Below are 24288 nucleotides of genomic sequence, written 5' to 3'. Positions count from 1 at the left end.
GGCTAGCTGGTGCTTGTTGATAGGAAAAGAAAACAAAATATGTTCTTAAGTTTCCTGGTCTTTGTCTTTTAAACTTGGAAAGCTGCATCATGCAGAAAAAGGTCTGAGATGAGTTGCTTTCTGGAAAGCCCCTACAGGCCAGTCTCTATGATGATCAGACCTTGTAAGCTTGGTGACTGCATGGCATGGAGTCATAGGTTGCACATCTTCATGGACTGCTCCCCTAGACTGACCCACAGACTGGGCTTTGCCAGCAGAACATCTCAAAGAGGCTCATAGAACTCATCAAACTGCATCTTTTATTTATTTTTATTTAAGTGTTTTTATATACCGGGATTCGTTGGGAACATCATCTCGGTTTACAGGTAACTCAAAACAGCAGGGAGCTTTACAGAGAACAAGTAACAATGTGTAACAATGTGCAATAACTATCTTGAAAATCACTATCTTGAAAAAAAGGAATGAAGGAGTAGCCTAATGGCTGAGAACCAGAGAAACTATGGCTCAGATCCCACTGATGCTCCTTGTGAGCTTGGTCAACTCATTTCACCCTTCATTGCCTCAGGTTTCAAGTTAAGACCTGATTTTCTAAAGCCTTTCTCCCGTTCTGTGTCTATGGAAAAAAGGCTTAATAAATCAGGCCCTTAGATTGTAAGCCCTCTCAGGATAAGAAAATACCTACAGTACCTGAATGTGACTCACCTTAAACTATCAATGAAAAGGAGTGAGGTAAATTTAAAAAAAAAAAAGAGCCCAACCAGTATATTTAACATTTATCTTGCTCCCATTTTATCTTGTCTTTTTTTCTAGAAAGGGATTGTTCCATGTAACTACTTGGAACCAATGGAGCTTCGATTGCAACCACAGCCACTGCAGGTAAGAGAGAGGTGGGAGCATCCAAAGATGAAATAATCACCTGTGCATGGTGAAAACATGAGGACATCGAACACAGCAACTGCCAGGACTGTATCATTATCATATACAGGCACAAAGGCATTGCTTGTAACAATATCACCTGCTACAGAACACACACACACACTCACAGTGTGTATCTTCCCAGAGTGCTAGGCTATACTGCAACTTACATACATACACAATCCAGTATACCTCCCCACTATCATCCCCTAAAGGGAACTGGGCTACACTCGTGTGTGCACAAGCCAGTGATTCTCTCAGTACCATTCCTTTGAGCAGTGTCTACACTACATCCTACCTCACAAAGGTAGACCGTTTCTGTGGCAGATAGATTGTGAATGCAGTTTAAGAAAGTATTTAGTAACAGATAGGCTCCACACGTGGATGACCTGCACAGGCTCTCCTCCTGGTCTGCGCGAGTGTCTTGACAAGGAAGGGAGGTGCCTCTGAGCCTGGAGTTGCAGCCATAGAGACAGTTCCTAGAGCGAAGCAGACGTACTACAGTTATCTTCCTTTAACTTCTGTGAAATGTCTACAATCTACTGGAGCTGATCTTGTAATAGCCTGGAAAATGTATGACTAATACATCTGTTTACTTCGAATGTATGAAATATTCAATTATTCAGTAACATATTCATTTATTGACAGGAGCAAACATCACCAGAGACTATTATCCCCTCTCCACCTACATCCATTGCTCCACCGGTGCCCAGGATTGTGATAGGTCAGTGACACTGCTGCTCTAAACGTACGGATGCCACAGGCCCAGGGAAAGTGACTTTATGTACTTGCAGCATTGAGGAGGTCCCTCACACAGGAACCCTAAGGAGAGGGAGTCCATTCCCAGACAGAGCATTCAGAAACCCAGTGATGAGGATGAGGAACAGGAACTGTAGTGCAAGAGCCTTTCCCTCTGAATATTTTCCTCTTTTTATGCGAATTGCGGAACAGTCTTTTCTCAGTTCTCATAGGCAGTAACTGCCTTGCAGTGGATAGCCAGGTGTACTGAATTTATGAATAATTGCGCAGTTTGTCTCAGGCTTGCCCCTTTTGTGTGTGTGTGCAGGGAGGGGGTGGACTCTGGGAGCTGCCAGAGTTTGGTGCAAATGATGATATTCACAGGTTCAGTGGTGAATAACTTTGTAGCAGCCAAGCATCACAGGGCTAAATTGCCCAAATGTAAGGCAATAGGTAAGCTAGTGCTGCATAAATCGAGTGATGCTTTAGAAATAAGTAGATTTAATAGTAGAAAAGCTATAATTTTTGAAAAACAGTTTTTCAATCAATCAATCAGAACTCTTCTGAATCCTACCCCAAGATTTTCCAGGTTCCTCAGCTACTGTCACAGCAACTTTGCCCCTATGATCACCCTATCCCTGGGACTGAGCAACAAATTATGGTAGCTTTATCAAATCTTATTCTCTAGGGGTTAGAAGTGCTGTGGAGGCAGCCATCGCATCCCCTGAAAAACAAGGAGTCACATTCATTGCAAAACAGTGACACCTACTGGCTAGGCTCAAGATTATCATCATCATCATCATTGATGTTTGTTTATGATATGTTTTTCCAACCGGGAGTTCAAGGCGAGTTACAAAGAAGGGTTGCTATATACAGTACAATAGAGTGTACTGGGATGTAATAAGAGCTATAGTCTCTGGTCTCTTGCCCCTGGTCAAAGGACAGGCAGAGCCAATGATTAGACTAAAGTAGGGGGTGGGTTATATAAAAATGGAATAATCCCCAGGATTAAATAGATAGTAGAAAATACATTGAAAAACAAAATGAACTTTCTTTGTATGTTTCCTGCTTCTAGATAATGCATCCCATTCGCCTTCAGATCCACCAAGAGAAGAAAAGCTGAAGGTATCGGATCTCCTTGTGTGGTTATTGGTTTTGCAGAGATGCTGGCTGGTAATCAAGTGAGAGCTTTAGAACATGTATGGCTTGTGCTTCCTCCTTCCTGGTAACATGCACAGAACTCAGAGGGACACATTTTCCCCAAAGACACAACTAGGAAAAACTGTGTTAGAATATGGTGGCCCATCCCTTTGGCTCAGTGGCAGTGCTGTTGCTGTTTGGAAGAACCAGATGTTATTTCTAGGCCAGCTGGTGCAGGGATTCACTGCAATCACAACCCCAGGTCTCAGCCATTGCTCAACGGTGACACCTATTGGCCAGACTTAGAATGCATGTGTACCACATTCCTGGAGCTGTGGGCTGCGATTTCCAGCCAAGGATGTCATTGCCATGGCTGGGCTAAATGGGGCTTCGAAAATAGGGGGAAATTCCCTGAGTAGTTGTGAATGAAGGTTCATGGCACTGTAACCCAACAGAGGCTGATTATGATTGACCTGGATGCCCAAATGAGCAGGAGGAAACTGCCAGCCCAAAAAAAAATTTCACCCCAACTCAACATGGTGTCCCTGACTAATTGGTTGTAGCTGATTTAATATTGTGCAAGGTGAATGGGAGTGGAGAATGGGAGCAATGAAAGCAGAAGCAAAAAGCGGTGCTACACTTAAGGCTGCTGGTCAAAAAATAGTCCCCTCTGGATTTTTTGGCAACACTAAGAAAGTACCACATCCAGTTAAAAGCAGGGAGATGGCCTTCACAGGAGTGACACACCATCTGGAATTTACTTCCACTGACCTTGAAGGACATCAAGGACTATACTCTGTTTGGGTGAAAATTGAAGACCTGGTTATGTAGTCAGTGAGTTCTTAATATTTTTGAGCTGTCATTCTTAGCAAAGCCAGGTTTATGGGTTTTGAAGAATGCTTGTTTTACTGAGGTTTAATTGGTGCGGACTTGATAATTGTTATGGGGTCTAATGTTTCCCTTGTGCTATATTTGTATTTTTTATGTTGTTCTGGGTATTATGTAATGGTGTTTGTGCTGATGTACTTACTCTATTGTAATGCCTGTATTTTGAATTGATTGTGATCTGCCTTCACATAGAAGTATGATGGCAGAAAAAGACCATACGGCCTATCTAGTCTGCCCATCCACACCAACTATTCAGCTCCACATTCTCTACCAGTCCCTCAGAGATCCCCTGTGCTTATTTCATTCTTTCCTGAATTCAGATACTGTCCTTGTCTCCATCGCTTAAACTAGAAAGCTATTCCATGTATCCACCACATTTTCTATGAAGAAATATTTCCAAAATTACTCCCGAGTCTACCCCCTTTCATCCTCATTCCATGAGTCCTCATTCTAGATTCTCCTTTCATTTGAAAGAGGCTCGCCTCCTTTGCATGGAAACCTTGGAGATATTTAAATGTCTCTATCATCTCTCTCCATCCTGCCTTTCTTCTAGGGTATACACATTTAGTTCTTTGTCTCCATATACTGTACTTTAGAATGAAGACCACTGACCATTTTAATAGCCAACCCGCTGGACAGACTCCATTAGGTTTATATCCTTTTGAAGGTGCAGTCTCTAGCATTGAACACAATCTTCCAAATGAGGTTTCACTAGGGATTTTTTGCTGCTGACTATTTCTCTCCCTGTGCACCCAAGCAGCTTTTTGGCGTTTGTCATTGCCTTATCCACCTGTTTGGCCACCTTAAGATCATCAGATATGATCACCTCCTGATCCCACTCTTTTTTCATGCATAGAAGAATTTCATTTCTTCTACTTTACTGCTGTCTCAGGTTTTTGCAGCCCAAATGTATGACTGCATGTTTTAGCATTAAATCTTAGCTGCCAGATTCTAGACCATTCCCCAAGCTTCAAAAGATTCCACCATATGCTTTCCATGTTGGGTTGACAGATGAGAGTGTGGACTCCTTGCCCGAGGGGGGAGTTGGTGTAACCTGAGAGGGCGAACCCGCACAGGTCCCCACCGTCGTGAGGCGAGGCCGGGCTGGTGCAGGGGCAGGCTGGAGTTTCTCCAATACCAACCCCGTTCCCCGCGGGTTGAGCCTTTGGGTGCCGGGGCCAGCTGGTCTTAGGTGGGCCCTGTGAAGATGGTTACGTAAAAGTCGAGATAATCGCCGATAGCCTTTCCAAGGTCAGAAGCCAGAGAATCACTGAGAGCCAGTCCAAGGTCAGAAGCCAGAGAATCACCAAAAACCAGTCCAAGGTCGAAGCCAGAAGATCCATCCACAGGAACAAAAGGATGGAAGCAGGAGCAGGAACAAGGCTAGGAAGGCAGGAACAGGAACCAGGGCACATACAAAGCACAGAAGACTCCATAGGAGCGAAGCAGACTCGTTGCGAAGTCAAGGAACAGGATGCTCCCTGAAATAGTCCCAGGCCTCTGACATCATCCAGGGGGCTGGGCTGTGATCATTCATAGCTGGCCCTTTAAATGCCAGCAGGAGGCGCAGCCGTGCACCTAGGGAGGGCCCGGCCCGGAAGGAGCTGCTGGCGGCATCAGGCTGAGACTTTGCGCTGTGAAGAGGAGGGCTGGGGTCGGCTCTCCTGCCGCAGGGGATGGCATAGTTTTGGCCGCGGAGACCGCGAAGTGGATGGGACCAGTGGTGTGCGGCGGAGGCGGCTCCCTGCAGCCGCGTGGGTCCCAGCCGAGTTCCCAGCACTGGAGGAGGAGGTAAGGGGGGCCGGGTGCGGCCATCCGCAGCCGGTGCGCCTAACATTCCACACCTTCCTGGCTGTCGATCCTGTTGCACATTTTGGTATCATCTTCAAAAAGACAAACCTTTCTTAACAATCCTCTCCTCAGTGTGAACTCCATTTACCACTATCTTTTGTGTCTTCCTACGCAACCAGTTTTTAACCCAATCATTCACTTTAGGGCCCATATCAAGGGGGCTCAATTTATTTATGAGTCACCTATGCCGAAACATGTCAAAGGCCTTACTGAAATCTAAGTACATGACATCTAGCATTCTCCCCAGTCCAGCTCTCTTGTCATCCAATCCAAGATATGTCTGATATGACCTATAGCTGATAAAACCATGGTGTCTTGGATTTTGTAATCCATATACATTTGTAAATTAAATTTAAAAAAGTTTGAGATGTTGTTCTTTTTCCTTCTTCCTAGAGGTAAGCTCTGCAAGTAGCTGTTATTGATCATTTGTTGATGTTTCCTTCTTCTGTTCTGCAGTTTTTATGAATTGCTGCTCAAGTACTAATGACTGCTCTTCCTCCCCTCCTACTACAGGCTCAGGTTCACTATACTGTGAAGGTACATTATAAGTTCACCGTGGCCTTGCAGGTTCCAGAAGCGCTGGGGTTTGGTGAGCTCCTGGACAGGGTGTGTCAGAAGCTGGAACTCCAAAAGGAATGCACCAGGCTGAGGTAAGATGTGTCATTTTTCTTGTGGCAATGTGAAAGAAAGCTGGAATGCATCAAAGTACATGACGTGGTAGCTTAGCACCTTTGTAATGTTTCTGGCAGTCTCTAACAATATATATCAGGGGTCCTAGTCTGCCTGATACAGAATTTGCCTCCAACTTTGGAACTGCAGCAAACTGTACCTTTCTGTCATCTATTCCACTGTGCTGCTGCTGTTTCTTCTTCCCATCAACTGACCGCATCTCTGCTTCCCTCACCTCCACTCAGGTTTGAACATAGAGGAGGTGCAGGGCCCAGGGCAAATCTGCTTTAGCAAGATCCTATACTCCAGAAGAAGAACAGCTAAGGAGAAGTGGATTGGGGCATCTTGCCACACCTTGCCTGGGAGGTTGAACAGCCAGGGAGAGGCCTCCCTACCCTGTCCTCACCCCAGAAGTTAAGGAGCAAGGATACTGCCCCTGTAAGGGCCTAGCTTCTTTGCAATCTCCATGGTTGCAACACTAGCCAGCTAGTGTATTTTCTTTCTTTTTTTTTTTTTTACCTGTTTCATTGTGAGTGGTGCCAACATCCTAGGAGAACAAGGCAGAGTCAGCGTTGAAGTTAATTTATAGCCAACTGCTAGAAGGGTCCAACAGCAGGAGGAGGAGTAGTGGGGAGACTGTGGGCTGATAGCAGGCTAATGAGCTGGAAATGTCTGCTGAGTTGCTGCTCCACAAGGAGAGCCCCTGGAAGGGGAGGAGAGAGGCAGTGGTATCAGATCGCAGAACCAGCCAGAGAGCCCAGAGGTAGCAGTGGAAGCTTATTGTACAGCTCCCACCATGATCTACTCCACCCTTCTGGCTCTCTCAAAGTGTTGTCAGGGTTAGGGCTACCCTGGCAGAACAGGACCCTCTAAAACATAGAGCCTGGGGCAATTGTTCCAATTCACCCTTTCCCTCCACAAAAGCTGCCCTGCCTCCACACACCTATGACCATCAACCTTCTGCATCTGTCCTCCCACCTTCTACAATGACCTCCTGTCTACTTGGCTCAGTTTACTTCTAACAATTCAGAATGTGCCTACATACCACGAGCGATAACAGCATGGTCTAGATTGAAGAGAGGTAAAGCAAATCAATAGCCTCCTTTTGCAAGCTGAAATTGTATTCCACTAAGAATTACATCTAAAATAGCTCCCTCTCTTCGGTTCCTGAACCAATTTTTCCATAAAGCTGTCATTTATTCCATCCAGGAACTTTATCTATCTAATATGTCCTGATGTTACGTTTACCCAGCCAATATTGGGGTAATTTAAATCTATAGGAACACTGGTGCAAGTAGAGAGATACAGTTCCATTCGATCAGTAAACCATATTTTTATTATTGTGAACATTCATAATACATTCACTGTGGCAACTCCGTTAGTGTAACAGCAAGAAGCTTAAAGTCCCCCGACACGGTCCCGTGTTTCGCGGTGGCTGCATCGGGAGGGACCAGATGATATTCAAAATCTGAAATAAAATGTGAGTAATCAAGAACGGAACAAACGGCTGCCATATGTAATAGGAACACTTTGCTGGCTTATAATAGCTGTCACCCCCGGGCACTTCGTGATAATATACCTACGGGGCAATTTTTACGGCTCCGTCGCCTTTGCTCCACACGGGAGGAATTTCTCTCTCAGTCCCGATGCATGTTCACCAGGTTTGTTGAAAGGGGCTACCTAACACGAATTGTGAAAAGAGCTTTTAAACGTGCATTATACACGCACCGGGACTGGTTGTTCAGCTCTTCCACACAGTGTGATGATGTATGCTTTAACTGTATTCTCCCTTTCTCTACCTTAGGAAGGTCTATTGTGAACATGATTAAACACCATTGGTCAGCCCTGTCCCTCACTGATTTAATGCATGGTCCCCTACGTTTCACTTTTAAAAGAGCTACAAATTTGAGAGACCGGCTTGTGCACACATCGCTGGCGCCTGTACAAAACTTACTTCGGACTAGGGGCCAACACAGCCCCTGTGGCCGATGCACGATGTGCAGCCACACTGAGACGTTTACAGTTTTCAAACACCCTGGGTCAGGACGTGTGTTCAATCTACATTCCCAGTCAGATTGTTGCACAAAAGGAGTAATTTACGTGATTACATGCCCTTGCTCATTGGTCTATGTGGGGAAAACCTCACGCATGATTAAGACACGTATTATAGAACACTGTTCTAATATCAGATTATCTAGGATTGATGAACCTTTAGTGGCTCATTGGATACATGCCGGACACTCCATCGCTGACCTCTCCTTCCAGGTATTGGAGGTGGTCTCGCCGTCCCCGCGGGGAGGAGATTTCGCCTGTATGCTAGGCCGGAGGGAGCAGCGATGGATCTTTATCCTCAACTCAGTTTCCCCCCACGGTCTTAATAAGGACATTGAGTGGTATCTGTTTTATTAGCAATTCTGTCTAATATGTTAATATGATCACAGGTGTTCTTCTGTCATTCCCAGCATCTCGCGAGAGTTTGTTCTTTCGCGCCATTTTGAGTGCTTTAAATATGAGTTGAAATCAGCGGGCGCTCGCGCTCCTGATGGTCTTGTATAAGGTATGTGAACTATTACTATGATATACATATGGCAGCCGTTTGTTCCGTTCTTGATTACTCACATTTTATTTCAGATTTTGAATATCATCTGGTCCCTCCCGATGCAGCCACCGCGAAACACGGGACCGTGTCGGGGGACTTTAAGCTTCTTGCTGTTACACTAACGGAGTTGCCACAGTGAATGTATTATGAATGTTCACAATAATAAAAATATGGTTTACTGATCGAATGGAACTGTATCTCTCTACTTGCACCAGTGTTCCTATGTACTTGCTTATGTGCAAGGTTTGCTTCTGCTCAATATTGGTAATTTAAATCTCCCATTATTACTGCACTATTAATTTGGTTAGCTTCCCTAATTTTTCTTAGCATTTCCTTGTCTGTCTCATCATTTTGGCCATATACTCTTATTGCTATACTCTTCCCCAACACACAGGGGAAGTCTTTATCCTATTGGACTCTATACCATCCTGGATACAAAGCATCCCCCCGCCCCCCCCCCCAATCAAGTTGCTCCATCCTATCATTGCAATATCATTTGTACCCTGGTATGGCTGTCTCTCATTGGTTATCCTCCTTCCACCAAGTCTCTGTGATGCCAATTATGTCAATCTCATCATTTGCTGCTATACACTCTAACTCTCCCATCTTATTTCTTAGACTTCTGGCATTGGCATACAGACATTTCAAAGTGTGTTTTTTGTTTGTATTAACAGCCCGCTTTTCAATTATCAGGGATAATTTGGAATAGTTTAGTTCACTTGATTCTTTTCTTATAGACACATGGATTATTTTTGCTTTTATCGGAATCTCTCTGTTGGGATGCCCTAACTCTCTTGCTTCATAAGTATCCTTTGAAGATATCTCCCTCTGAACCATGCGCTGCCGAGAGACCAGAAAAACTTCCTCCTTCAAGGCAGCACCAAGGCTGCCAGATTGGAGTTGGGACTTGGCTACTATGTCCGTGAAGGTCTGTTTGTCTCAACTCCTCCAGATCTGCCACTCTAGCCTCCAGAGATTTGACTCATTCTCTGAGAGCTATGAGCTGTTTGTACCAGGTGCACACCTACACCCTTTCATTGGTGATAAAAAAAAATCATACATGTGACACCCATAGAAACATAGAAATGACGGCAGAAGAAGACCAAACTGTCCATCAGGTCTGCCCAGCAAGCTTCACACATTTTTTTTTCATACTTTTCTGTTACTCTTGTTCCTTTAAATAACTTTTTTGGTTCTATTTCCCTTCCACCCCCACCATCGTAGATAGCAGTGCTGGAGCTGCATCTAAGTAAAGTATCTAGCTAATTGGTTTGGAGTAGTAACCACTGTAAATAAGCAAGCTACTCCCATGCTTGTTTACCCAGCCTGTGCAACTCAGTCCTTGTTGGTTGTTTGAATACAAATAATCTTTTCTTCATACCCGCTGCCGTTGAAGCAGTGAGCTGCGCTGGATATGTATTCTAAGTGAAGTATCAGGCTTGATTCAGGATAGTAACCGCCGTAACAAGCAAGCTACACCCATGCTTATTTGTTTTATCCAGACTATGTAATTCAGACCTTGTTGGTAGTTGTCTGAATATAAATCATCTTTTCTTCATTCCGCCTGCTGTTGAAGCAGAGAGCTATGCTGGATATGCATTGAAAGTGAAGTATCAGGCATTTTTGGTTTGGGGTAGTAACCGCCGTAACAAGCAAGCTACTCCCCTGCTTTTATATGGATGCAAATCCTTTTTTCCACATTTCCTCTTGCCGTTGAAACATAGAAAATGTTGAAGTTGCATTAACCGTGTATATGTTTATTGAATAAGGATATTAATCTCCAGGTAGTAGCCATCATTCCTGCAAGCCATCCCCATGCCTCTAGACTTTATGGATCCACAGTATTTATCCCACGCCCCTTTGAAATCCTTCACAGTTTTGGTCTTCACCACTTCCTCCAGAACGGCATTCCAGGCACCCACCACCCTCTCCGTGAAGAAATACTTCCTGACATTGATTCTGAGGTCTTTCTCCCTGGAGTTTCAAATCATGACCCCTGGTTCTGCTGATTTTGTTTTTGCAATGGAAAAGGTTTGTCATTGTCTTTGGATCATTGGTCAAGTATCTGAAACTCTGTATCATATCAACCTTGCTCCTCCTTTCCTCCAGGGGCTACATATTTAGATTCTTCAATCTCTCCTCATAAGTCATTCGATGAAGGCCATCCACCTTTTTGGTCGCCCTTCTCTGGACCGCCTCCATCCTGTCTCTGTCCCTTCGGAGATACGGTCTCCAGAACTGAACACAATACTCCAGGTGAGGCCTCACCAAAGACCTGTACAAGGGGATAATCACTTCCCTTTTCTTACTCGATATTCCTCTCTCTATGCAGCCCAGCATTCTTCTGGCTTTAGCTATCACCTTGTCACATTGTTTTGCCGACTTCATATCATTAGACACTATCACCCCAAGGTCTCTTTCCTGCTCCGTGCACATCAGCCCTTCTCCCCCCATCAAATACAGTTCTTTTGGATTTCCATACCATGTCTTTGTATAATTTGTATAGAGTTTAACAGTTACTAATCTTTCCTTCATTTCCTCCTTCTCCCAGTTCTTCTACCCTCGTTATTTGTAACTGTACCTTCCAACACAACAGTTCTAGTTTGATGTATCTACTGCACTCCTGTTTTATGTAAACCAGCATGATGTGTTTCTCATGAATGCCGGTATATAAAAACCATAAATAAATAAATAAATAAGCAAGCAAGCAAGCAAGCATGACTCTGCACTTCTTGGCATTGAATCGTAGCTGCCATATCTTCAACCACTCTTCCAGTTTCCTTAAATCCAATCTCATTCTCTCCACTCCTTCTGGTGTGTCCACTCTGTTACACATCTTAGTGTCATCCACAAAAAGACAAACCTTACCTTCTATCCAGTCCGCAATGTTGCTCACAAAGATATTGAACAGGACCGGTCCCAACGCCGACCCCTGTGGCACTCCACTCAACACCACTCTCTCTTCAGAGTAAGTTCCATTTACTATCACACGTTGTCTTCTGTCCGTCAACCAGTTTGCAATCCAGGCCACCGTGCTGATGTGCACGGAGCAGGAAAGAGACCTTGGGGTGATAGTGTCTAATGATATGAAGTCGGCAAAACAATGTGACAAGGTGATAGCTAAAGCCAGAAGAATGCTGGGCTGCATAGAGAGAGGAATATCGAGTAAGAAAAGGGAAGTGATTATCCCCTTGTACAGGTCTTTGGTGAGGCCTCACCTGGAGTATTGTGTTCAGTTCTGGAGACCGTATCTCCGAAGGGACAGAGACAGGATGGAGGCGGTCCAGAGAAGGGCGACCAAAAAGGTGGATGGCCTTCATCGAATGACTTATGAGGAGAGATTGAAGAATCTAAATATGTAGCCCCTGGAGGAAAGGAGGAGCAAGGTTGATATGATACAGAGTTTCAGATACTTGACCAATGATCCAAAAACAACAACAAACCTTTTCCATTGCAAAAACAAAATCAGCAGAACCAGGGGTCATGATTTGAAACTCCAGGGAGAAAGACCTCAGAATCAATGTCAGGAAGTATTTCTTCACGGAGAGGGTGGTGGGCACTCACTCCTAAGCTTCTCATTTTATTCACCAGTCTCCTGTGCGGAACTGTATCAAAAGCTTTGCTGAAGTCCAAGTAAATGACATCGAGTGCTCTTCCTCGATCCAATTCCTTGGTTACCCAGTCAAAAAAGTCTATCAGATTTGTCTGACAGGATCTTCCCCTGGTGAATCCATGCTGTCTCTAGTCCAGCAATTCTTCCGACTGTAGATAGTTCACTATTCTTTCTTTTAACAGCGACTCCATTACTTTTACCACCACCAAGGTGAGGCTAACTGGTCTGTAGTTACCAGCCTCTTCTCTGTTTCCACTCTTGTGAAGCGGGATCACCACTGCTCTTATCCAATCACTCGGCACCACTCCCGTTTCTAGGGATCTATTGAACAGGTCACTCGATGCAAAAGACTGGAAGCCCCCCCCCCTCCCCACTTGCTGCTGGACTGCTGCCTTCATCTTAATTTTGTTGAGCTCCTAGTTAAGTTTAGATTGCTACAGGAGTACGAATGCATACAATTAGAGTCCTTTAAATTTATTGGTATATTCACTATTAATCTGGTAGTGACCTGCAATGGGATAATTAAACTCTTGATAGGGGCTAGGGAAATCCTGTGTTACATAAAAGGCTGAATGATTTTTAATGTGAAAGTGTCTCTTGCCTATAAATCAAAGGATGGGCTAGGAATGGGTGGAAGAGGGGTAAGATGGAGGGAAAGACAAACACACACACTCTAAGATATTTCCTACCTTTTGGCTTGCTTTCTATAATAAACACACATACCCACACACACTAAAGGATATACCCCAATAGTTTCCCTCTCCTCAAAACCTTTTAAGTTCTAAAATTTCCCAAAGCAATACTTACAGATCCTCTTCAGCCACCACCAAGATGATCCACTCCTTTCAGTGTTCCCACTGGATTGTGAGTTACTAAGCTCTTCCCCTCCAATAAATTTCTAAGGCAACTTAGTACAACACAATCCCTTTGCTGATTTACACTTCAATTAGTTAGCCTGAGTGACTCACTGCTATTGTGTTTAACAAACGTTGGCACCTACTCATATCACTCACACTACTCTAACACCTTTTCAAGATGAACAACCTATCTTTTTCAATCTTTTTACTTAGGTATATACAACTCTAGGCTATTACCTACCTTTTGGCTGACTTTTTATAACTTACACACACACTCTAAGCTATTTCCTACCTTTTGGCTAGTTTTTTATAACAAACACAAACACACACTAAAGAATCTCTCTCCAAAACTTTTTAAATTCTAAGATTTCCCAAAGCAATACTTACCAATCCTCTCCTCTCAGTGCTCCCACTGGAATGTGTACACTGAGAGGAAAGGATCTTGGGCATCTGGAAAGGAGCAAGACAGAAGCAGAGTGCCTGGATCAGAGATGGAATCCATCGGAAGTAGTGTTTTGGATACTGCAGGTACCATATGGTCAAGGACTTGAACATTGTGGGTACAACCAAAAACAAGAGCTGGGAAGCTGTGGGTGCAGCCTGGATCAGAATCTCTCTCTGAACAGTTGGCTTGGAGTTCCATCAAGCCAGTCAGAGACTAGAGCAGAGTGTTAGCAGGCACTAGCTTCATCAGAATCATAGTAAACATAATCTGTGACTTGGAGGCTACAGTTGTCATCTGAAACAAAGGCTTGGGTGTTGCAAATGTAGATTGGAGTGAGGTCTTGGGATATGCTGCAGAAGCAGCCAGGACTGGGGTAGCAGGATCGGAATCTGCTTGGAGTGGAGTAGCTGGGTCGGAGTCCACCTGGAATAGAGTCGTGACAGGAATTGGCTCAGTTTAGCATTATAGAGATGTGGCAGGAAAAGCTTTCTCAGCCTGGGAGAAAGTCATGTCAGGAACTGGCTCAGCTTGACATTGCAGAAACCTGGCAGGAAAAGTTGGAGGCATCAAAGCATTGCAGATTTCACTAGTGGCTGGACAGAGGTTGCTGGATTCACTGTGAATGAAGTCCTTGAATCTGGTGCAAGCACAGGCTGGAGCAGAGCTTTGATGCTGTAAGAGAAGCAGCCAGAAACAAGTTCTGGGGGCCTGCGGTGAGCTTGGCCTGAGAATGAGTCTTTGGAAATGCTGTGAGAACAATCTGGCCCAGATTCTTGAAAAGGGTTGTGAGATTAACTCGGACCGGGTTCTTGAAAAGTGCTGCAGGAGTAGCCTGAGCTGAAATCTTTGAAAGTGTTTCTGGCACAGGCTGGACCAGAATCCTTGAAGCTAGGCCTGAATTAAGCTTATGACCTGAAGCATAGTTTGACTTTTCTTTGGGAAGCAGATGCAGGTCTTGGAATTTGGACCCCAGAGTCTCCACAGGAGCAGGTTCCTCTGTAGCAGAGTGTGAAACAGGGTCCCTCCTGGACTCTGGCCCCAGACTCCAATTGGCAGGAATGAAGACAGGGTCTGACTTGATATTAACCTCAGAACTAGGAGCAGCTTTTGTGGCTGGGACAAAGGCACAATAGCAGGTTTGGATCTGGCTGGCTGAAACCCAGGTATGGAAGAACTGGTTTTTGGAACAGGCTGCGGATTGGCAAGTATTGGCTTTTTGTAGAATGCACTAGAACTGGAATTAAGGCAGCTACCTCACCCACATAGGCTCTCACTCTCACAAGCTGTCTCCATCTCTTACACACAAACAGACATGCTCTCACTTTCAGATGCTGTCTCCATCTCACACACAGAAGCTCTCACATTCACAAACAGGCTCTCACTTTTATGTTCGTCTCACATACAGGCTCTCACTTTCACATGCTGTCTCAACCTCTCTCACATATACCCACTGCCTTTCTCTCTCATAAACACATACAGGCTGTCACCTTCACATGTTCTCTAGCACTCAAACATAAGTCTTCTCTCTCACACACACACACACATAATCAGGCTACCATGGGATGAGGTCCTTGGTGACCCTGCTTCTGGGCTGCCATGGGATGGAATGCTTCTTTGGCCACGGTGTAGCAATTACTGGGTGAGCCACAACCCACCCCATGGATCCACGGATGCTGCCCCTTCTTTTCAGCCCAGGTCAGACACTCATCCTTCCTGCCTGCACACTCCTGTAATCCTCTTCCAGGGCTGTGCGGGCAGGAAGGAGCACATGGAGTTTTTGGATGTTGGCCAGGAGACCCAGGAATTCCTCCTGAATTCTAGAGTCTTCGGGCCAAATCTGGAGAGTTCCCAGGTTTGGTGGTTGTAAGGGACAGGATTGAAGCCTACTTGCTCTGAGTGGCACGAAAGTGATATCACTTCAATGCTGCCTTTTACAACCGCCAGACCCCGCCCCCCCCCCCTTCAGAAGAGGCAAGTGGGGGCTAAGGAAGTATCCAGCCCTGGCAATGTTTTGCAGAGGGCAGGAGGGGGTTTGGAAGGTACCAGCTAAGCTCAGCCAAGTAGACCCAGGCCAGAGTTATTTTGCTGGTGGCAGAAGGGTTGGAGGGGGCCTGAGGGGCTTATGTCAGGGCAAAAGGGAAATTGTAGGGCCTCTGGGAGACCTTTTTTTATCATTTATTTAAAAACCTTTTGTATTCCATCTATAGCAGTGGATTACACTAAAGCATACAGAAAGTGCTGGCCCGCAAGTTTTGAACATGCTTGCAGGATCAGCAGAAACCGAAAGGTTCTGTGGTAGTGGCAGCACAGCAACCCGGTGCTCCTCCTGATCTGCCAGGGATGGTCTGTATGGCCTGAGTGACATAGATAGCTGCTTAAGGGTCCCTGCTAGGCCCACTCCTGAATACATCATAGGAACAGAGTTGGTGGTGCTTCTGGGCTAGCAGCACCCCTTGGTGCATTATGCTCTAGGTGATTGTCCTGCTTGTCCTACTCAAAAGCCATCCCTGGTTATCTAAAGAGAAACTCTGGGAAAACTGTAAAGACTCAGTGTTTGACAATGAAATAAAAGTCAGAACCACCAAAGGGACTCAAAGAGATTTTGGTTGCTTTAAACAGCCAACTGACCATCTTAAAACATTTTTGCTAGATCAGGTACCTTAAAATAAAATTCTAGTCTGAATTTCAGAATTTGGCCGGGGGGGGGGGGGGGGGGGGGGGCTGATGTGCCTCTCTGTATTTCAAAGTTTATGTTTATATAGGAATTTTTATACAGCTGCACAGAGAAATTCCAATTTTGGGACCTGGTTAATTTTTTACACATTTTGTGGATTGTTTCTGTACCATCTGCAATCACAAGCAACACAAAATGCTGCCTGACCTCCCCCACCCCAAGGCTCAAAATGGGTAGTGTTTTAGGCTGTGGCCTAGAATCCACATTAAATGACCTACTACTCCTTTTCAGGGATCAGCCTAGGACAGTTTTGCCACTCCTTGTCCAACTTAAGTGGCAGAGCAGCAGTGCGGTTCTGCTCCCATCCCTCCCCTTCAGGCAGCCTGCAGGGAAGAAGAGGAGAAAGGATGAGAACAGAAAACCACCATTTTACTCCCTAATCTAGTGAGAAGGGATGAGATGGCAGCAGATGCTGCAGAGCAAAAAAAGAGATACAAAAAGGGGTTGAATTAGCAAATTTGAAACTTGTGTGCAGTAGTGCCAATTGTCAAGGCTTCAGTCCTGTCCTTGATAAACACCCCTTTTTGTGTCTGTTACCCAAGGCTTGATCTCTGGAACAGCACAGAATGGAGGTCTGCCATCTTTTTTTTCCAGGAAACAAGGAGACAAGAGTAGAAGTGGTGGTATAAATCAGTTCCAACTCCCCCATGGAAATAGACCAGATCTGGTGGTGTTAATCAGTGCCAGCTTCCTACAGAAATGGAGCAGAATGGGTGGTGGCATAGAAAGCAGATCAGATGCTGGAGTTGCTTACTCAGAGCAGTCACAGGGTTCTGATTTTTGTGCCTTTTCCTGGCACAATTGCAGGGAATGAGAGAGGATAGCAAAGGGTCAAGGTGAATGTCAGCCCCACTGCTTCTGCTGCTATTGGGTGTTTTTGTATATATGGGTGTGAGTGTATGTGTAGGAAAGAGGTCCCACAGGGATCTGGCTCCACCTTTCTTGCACCCGTACCACTGCTCACTCAGCTCTGCTCCTTTTGCCTCATTTTTTCCCCCCTGCAGCTATAGGTCTGTAAGTGACCAACTCCTTCCACTAAATGAAGAAACAATAAAGGCAGCATGGGATCAGGCCAAAAACCACTGTCTGACACTCTGGTGTGACTATGCAGAGGTAAGTAATGGCCCCATTTCATAATCCTCCTCAGCTTTCCTCTGCTCATACTATCCTCCTCAGTTGTGCGCTTCCTCTTTTCTCATTGCACTCCATATACTCCTGTTTTTGGGGGGTATTAGTAGAAGTTTGCGCTACCCACAGAGGAGTTAGTTTGCATTCTAAAAGCAAAATTCTGCCCTAATTAAACATGAGGTCTTCTTGCCTCTCTGACCTCCCCCTCATGCCATCTATTGGTCCTGAAACAGTGGAAAGGGTAGGAGCGATGCCCACTCACACCTGCCTTTGCTCGTCCTGTTTTAAAAATGGCAGCACCTGTACTGGAACTGACACAAAAGCCACCACCTTTGGGCATCATGCAGACAACTGGCACCATTTGTAAAGCACAAAGAGCAAGTGAGCAGAGATCAGTTCTGCCCCTTCTACCATCATGGACTCAACAGATGGGGTAAGTGGGGGGGTTCCTGGCCCCAGTCAATGTTAAAAGGGCATGGGATTTGGAGGGGCCTAGGAAGACTCTGGCTGGGCCCAGGTCTTGAGCTTTTCTTTGCTGGGTGGGAGGTTAGAGGGCCTTGGAGAGGCTCGGGAAGAAAATTGAACAAGAAAAAAAAGTATTAAACAAACTGAAAATCACTCCCTGCCCCAAACTGAAAATGTAAGCCCTGTACATGCCTAATATGAAGTCTGATGCAGCCTAGACTGCCCTCAAGAACCCTTCAATAGGCTTCCTTATGTGGAGTAGAGTTAGGCAGTTTAATTTTATTATTTTGTGGCTCTCCGGAGGCAGCCTAGAATGGAACTATAAGCACATAAAAAAAGCAGGATAGAGTGTACCTTATACTGTGGTCACACTTCACACGTAGCTAGCCTCACATGACTATCAATCAGCACAGGGATAGCTGTGTTAGTCTGGTGTAGCAAAAATGGGAAGAGGTGGGTGGCACCTTATAGTCTAACCAATTTATTAAGGCAAGATATCACAAGTCCAGTTCATCCTATTCACCTTATAGCTTCACCAGGCAAGTGTCATCAAGCTTACACAGCTATTCAAAGCTCATTCCTTTAGTTATCCCTTTATCTTTTTTAAACGCACAGCGTAGCTGTAAATGTGCTGTAGGCCCAATTTCCCTGTCAGAGTACTTATTTAGAAAAAATGTTGACAGTATCTTAAGAAAGCTTTACCTGTTTTAGGTGGAGCAATTGACAAGTGAAAACAGTGGCAATGAGGAGGATGTTAGCGAGCAGAAAGAAACCACAGAAGATGAGAAAGCCAATCATGTGGTTGCACTATTTGACTATGAAGCTATAGAGCCTGAGGATCTAGAGTTCCAGGAAGGGGATGTGATACTGGTCTTGTCCAAAGGTAATTTAAAACTAAAGGATTGCTTTAGATTTGTCTGAGTATTTTTCTCTTACTTTTATCAATCACACACTTGCTTATCCTACTCCCTATTCCCATTTTATGCCCTCCACTGTACCTTAAACCTCAGATGGTCAGCTCTAGGCCTCAAGAGCCACAAATAGACCTGGTTTTCAGGATATCCGTAATGAATATGCAGGAGGTATATTTACATACAATGGCAGTAGTGCATGCATAGTTATTGTATACATATTCATTACGGATATCCTGAAAACCAGCCCCGTTTGTGGCTCTTGAGGACTAGGTTGGCCACCCCTACTTTACTCCAACACTAACTCCTTCCATCTCTTCTTTTCTATACCTCTATCCTTGTTGCCAAAACCCAGCTTTTTTTTTTGTAGTTACTACCATCAATACAGAAAGATAGTAGCCTTGAGGAGGTAGAAATGTTTCTTTCCTATGCTGAACAATGCAGAGTACAAGTGTAAGCATTGCTTCTTACAAGTACAAATCTTGTAATGTGCATGAACTAGAAACCTTAGTCTCTATGGCAGAGGAAGACCATTGACATACAATTCCAACCTAATCACTATTGCATTTTCTCTTCCAGTGAATGAAGACTGGTGGGAAGGCCAGTGCCATGGGAAGGTGGGCATCTTCCCAACATCTTTTGTTGAAGAACACATTGCCAAGACACCCGGAATCTAATGGGCAGGAACCCAAGCATAGCTATAGAGAACCGGTCACCATGGAACATACAAAGCAGCATGCTGAGGTCACACAGGATCCTGTCTCTGACCATGGCCAATCCAGAGCACTGACCAGATAGATTCTAAAAGGGAGATCCATTCCCTCTTACTCACTCCCAGAATATGTGGTGATCAAGTATTCTTGGCCAGTAATTATTAATAAACATGTCCTTCACAAAACTTGTCTAAACCTTTTTTTTTTTTTTTTTTTTTTTTTAAATCAAGCTATATTACTACCCATGACTACATTCTCCAGTATAAATAGCATTGTGATTGTAAATTGACTGAAAAAAATACTCTTAAATGTTTTAAATCTGAATCAGCTAGTCTAATGGAGTTTCCCTTAGTCCTAGTACTATTAACTTGTTCAACCTGCTCATGATTTTATAAACTTCTATCTTATCCCTTCTTAACCATCTTTTCTCCCATTGTATCTTCCTCATGTACTTCACAGCAGAAAACAAAGTAGATGCTCAAAACTGATTGACACTAATTTTATCAGTTTCTGTGGCATAACTATCCTGCAGAGATCTACTGACAAGAAGTCAGCCACAGAGGAGATAGCTGGACTCACAACCATTTAGTTCCAGGTCACATGGTCCTGTGCAATGAACCCAGTGGAGTCAGAGCAACAAGTTTGCAAACTCTCCTCCCACTGAATACAAACTCCCGTCTTTGCCATCTCCTCATGATTTTGGACTTCTGCACTCTAACCTCTAAAATGGGACTCAAAACACAATGTATACACCCTTGCTATCTCATCTGTACTCTAATCATAGGATTTCTTTTTTATGAAGGGAACTACCTGATATTTTACCTTCACAGTAACTGTCAGCCTGACAAGTCCCAGTGAACATCTGGAGGAGGAATAAAGACAACACACGCATAATTGGAGAGAACATGGTTTAATTAAAGGCAAAGCTGATTTCAGCAGCTGCAGCTTTTTGTACAGACAAAAACAAAGAAAAGCTTACATCACAAACCAATTCCTGCTCAGGAGAACCCCCCCGCCCACCTCCAAATGATCCCCAGTCCCTCCAAGCACAGGAGGAATGATGGGGATCCCACCCTGCCCTATGCACCATGAATTAAGAAACATTCCAAACAGCAGATTCTCATGCAGCTGTGGGGACTGTGGCTGGGACCCTGACCCTGCTGGGCCTGGTGGGTTGCTGGATGGTGCCACAGAATCAGAACAATGGAATGTTGGATTGTAGCTGTCCTGGATGCACAGTGCTAGCACATAAACCAGGAGGGGCTGACAGATGACTCCACTTCAAATACCGCTTTGGAAAGGAAGAAGCTCTATGCCTCAGTCCTTCTTAGACAGTGACAGAATCCTAAGTAGTATCTTAAAAGAGCAGCGACACTGATGTGAAAGGAGAGATGAAATCACAAGGCCCATGGGCCAGCACAGTACAGATGCAGTACAAGGCCCTCCAGTGCTACTTTTCACTGACAATTTCCTAACTTTAGAAGTTAGAGACCATACCCTCTCCCCCCTAAACGGTCATTAAACAATCTGTTTTTACTCTTTCCTATAAGTTAATTACTTTTTTCATGAAACAAATGATTCCTTTCTATGGCAATCTGCAGTCTCTATTTGCCCAAAGAATTATCAAATAAAAGCTTTTCCCCATCTGACATCTGTTTGGGGCCTTGTGCTTCACCCTGAATGGGAAGATGTGTGGCTTCAATTCAGCTTGGGCACACACTCCCTGCCTCCCCTCCCCTTTCCCTCCCCCCCCCCCCTTCATGCTGGCTACTCACACTCCACGTCCTGGCTTCACTCGCTCATGAGATATGCATCAGGATTAAAACTACAAGCATCCAGTATGAGGGGGGAAAAACCCAGCAAACAAAAAAAACAAAAACAAAAAACAAAACAAAACCCCAAAACAAGAACAACATTGAAAGCTGCAATCTATCTAGTAAAACCCGTCAGGCCTAGACGGAGTTGACTAGGCTGCCTCTGACAAGTCCAGTTCCTACGCTACAGTAAAATGTACACGAATCAAATTTAAAACCCCCTCCCTATTCTCACAGCGTTTTACTGCCAAATGCAGTGAGCACCGACATGTCCCCTGACTATCTCAAGCTCCTGCAGACGGAGCTGTTTGTCACGCTGTCTCGAAGGCAAGGAAGAGAAGGGTCTTACCACGATGGCGAACAGGTAACTAAGTGCCTGACCTCTCTTCTCCCTTTCCTGGATTGCCTTTACTAACCAGGGACTAACATTTAACCCTGTTATCAGCACCCTTGAAAACCAGGAGCAGTGAATGGGTCTCACAGCTACGGACAGACTACAAGCATGTCTGTGAATGGAAGAATTAAAGGTTGTTTTTCACTACTGAGATAGGAATAACAAGAAATCCATTAGTTAATAATAATGAAGATGTTTAAGGAATAGTTTTCAAATGACATTTTCAGTCAGCAGTGCAATCATGAATGGATTCCTACTGCAAGGACTGAAGTCCTCACCTGCTGCTGCTTCTCCTGCCTGCCCTTATCATCAGTCTTCACTTCCCATGTGGCTGGGGGCATGCACATCGGAGAAGGTGAGAGGAGACTGTGAGATCGGAAAACTGAGCGAGAAAAATACCAGTTCCTCTCTCCCGCCAGCCAGCGCAGGAGCTGGGTAGGGATGAGAGAGTCCCCCTATGTCCTTTCGGCGTCTTTGTTGTCGTCATCGACATCACACTGCGAGGTTTCGTGCACACTCAGTGGGTCAGTGGAGCACTTACACCCTCTGTGATAGTAAGAAACAGAGAGAGGACAAGAGGGCCGCCACCTGCACAGGACCGTGTGGGCCAGTCCTGCAAACCCAACATGCCATGGTTTATGGAGCCTTCATTCACGAGGGTTGCTGCCTCAGTGGGTCTCTTCAGTGCGGTGGATTCATGGCACCTTGTCCACGCTGTTGCTTTTGCTTCTGCTGCATTAACAGCTGCTCCAGGGCTGAAGGGCCTGGATGCATCATAGAACTGGACCAGATGGACTGAAAGAAAGTAAGAGGTAAAGATGGGGCTCATTTTTACATCACCATTCCAAAACACAAATCACTGTCCAAGGTAAGTTTTATCCTTTCGTCTACTCCTCCCCAAATAAATACTTATTCTCGTATCAGGATATAAAAGCAAACCAGTGCTCAAGGCCAGCTGTTTATACTAAATAATGAGGAAGACTAGCAACCCAAGAGCTGACAATATCCCCCCTGCTATAATAACAATGCCAGTTAGTGACTTGTCCCAAGGTAGCAGTTTGGTGAAAGATTTTCTTTCTGAGCCCCAATACCCACAGCTCAGTACTTCAGAAACACATGTGCAACCATCTCTAGAGTGAATGGTTTGACAGTGCATTTCTGACACCAGAACTAGAGAAAGCTTCTAAAGGAATGAAGGGAGATGGAACAATGATTACTGCCACCATGTTACAGTTGGGTAAACATGTCCAAGATCATAAAGAATGAATAGCAAATGGGATCCGACCTTGGCCAAGGAGTTCTGAACTGTAGTGTAATATGCCAGCCGTGGGTTTTTACTGTTTTAGCATGGGTTTTTCAGCACCAGCCTTGCCCAGGTATGTAATGAGGGCTTTAGTGCCAAAAAACCCCACAGCAAGCTTAATACATCTGATGCAAATTGCAGGGTAATATTTTATTTTATAAGTTTTTATATACCAAAGTATTGGGGGTGGCCTTCACTCCGGTTCACAAATATAACAACGATATACATTGAAATTGGCGGATCAACTTAAACCTGGTTACATTTATAACAGTGATATACACTGAATTCGGAGGAATAGCTTGGACATGGAATAACATAAGAACTTTGGGTTAAGAACATAGTTAAGAGTAATATACTAATAGTATAGTTGGTAATAAAAGGGTGCTAAGATCATCTTGAGGCACATTGTTCGTGAGGGGGAAATAAGTTGGAGGGTATTCGAGTGGTGGCGTTGAGGGTGCTTGGATGTGTAATAAAGGTGGGAGGGAGTTTGTGAAGAGGGGGGGTTGTGGTGAGGTGAGGTGAGGGGGTAGAGTGGGACTGCAAGGTGCTGTCATTTTGTTGGTTTAGCCTATCCCATTCCTTATAGGCTTGTTTGAAGAACCAGGTTTTGAGCAGTTTTTTTGAACAGTTTGGAATTGCTTTGAAGTCTAAGACTGGAAGGGAGGGTGTTCCAGAGATGGGGGTCCGGCTATTGAGAATGCTCTATTCCTGGTAGAGGTCAGTTTGGCAGTGTTGACTGGTGGGAGTTCTAGTCGTGCTTTATTGGTTGATCTTGTGTTGCGTTGGGTGTGGTGAATTTGAACCAGGGAGTCGAGGCAAATCGAAGTCATTATGGTGGATTGAGTTGTGTATGATTGAAAGAGTTTTATATTCTATTCGTTTTTCTACAGGGAGCCAGTGTAGATCTTTTAGGACAGGAGAGATATGGTCTTTTCTTTTGTGACCAGTGAGAATTCACGCGGTGGCGTTCTGTAGTATTTGCAGAGGGTGTAGGGTTGATTTGGGAAGTTCTATCAATAGAGAATTGCAGTAGTCTATGCTTGAGAAGATCAATGCTTGAAGAATGGTTCTGAAGCCTTATTAGCAATGCAAGGAGGCATGCTACTGG

The 24288-nt window shown here is 44.7% G+C and overlaps 2 protein-coding genes across 6 annotated transcripts in view; one reads left to right on the top strand and one right to left on the bottom strand.

Moving 5' to 3' along the window:
• The window catches only part of NCF2 (neutrophil cytosolic factor 2), a 41418-nt gene extending 21573 nt beyond the window's left edge, over window positions 1-19845 (top strand). The window contains exons 9-15 of the mRNA XM_029618418.1: window positions 811-876; window positions 1564-1639; window positions 2729-2778; window positions 6046-6182; window positions 17454-17562; window positions 18754-18925; window positions 19533-19845. Of these exons, the coding sequence (XP_029474278.1) occupies window positions 811-876; window positions 1564-1639; window positions 2729-2778; window positions 6046-6182; window positions 17454-17562; window positions 18754-18925; window positions 19533-19630 (708 nt within the window). The 3' untranslated portion in view covers window positions 19631-19845. The remainder of the gene's footprint in view (window positions 1-810; window positions 877-1563; window positions 1640-2728; window positions 2779-6045; window positions 6183-17453; window positions 17563-18753; window positions 18926-19532) is intronic.
• Window positions 19846-20560: 715 nt separating this feature from the next.
• SMG7 (SMG7 nonsense mediated mRNA decay factor) overlaps window positions 20561-24288 on the bottom strand; it is a 169485-nt gene continuing 165757 nt past the window's right edge. For all 5 annotated transcript variants that reach the window (XM_029617622.1, XM_029617623.1, XM_029617625.1 and 2 more), the window contains one exon: window positions 20561-22669. In XM_029617622.1, coding sequence (XP_029473482.1) covers window positions 22556-22669 — 114 coding nt within the window. In that variant the 3' untranslated portion in view covers window positions 20561-22555. The remainder of the gene's footprint in view (window positions 22670-24288) is intronic.

This window comes from Rhinatrema bivittatum, chromosome 10 (assembly GCF_901001135.1).
Source record: "Rhinatrema bivittatum chromosome 10, aRhiBiv1.1, whole genome shotgun sequence".
Taxonomy (NCBI): domain Eukaryota; kingdom Metazoa; phylum Chordata; class Amphibia; order Gymnophiona; family Rhinatrematidae; genus Rhinatrema; species Rhinatrema bivittatum.
Note: the sequence above shows the minus strand (reverse complement) of the source record. Positions and strands in the feature narration are given on the sequence as shown.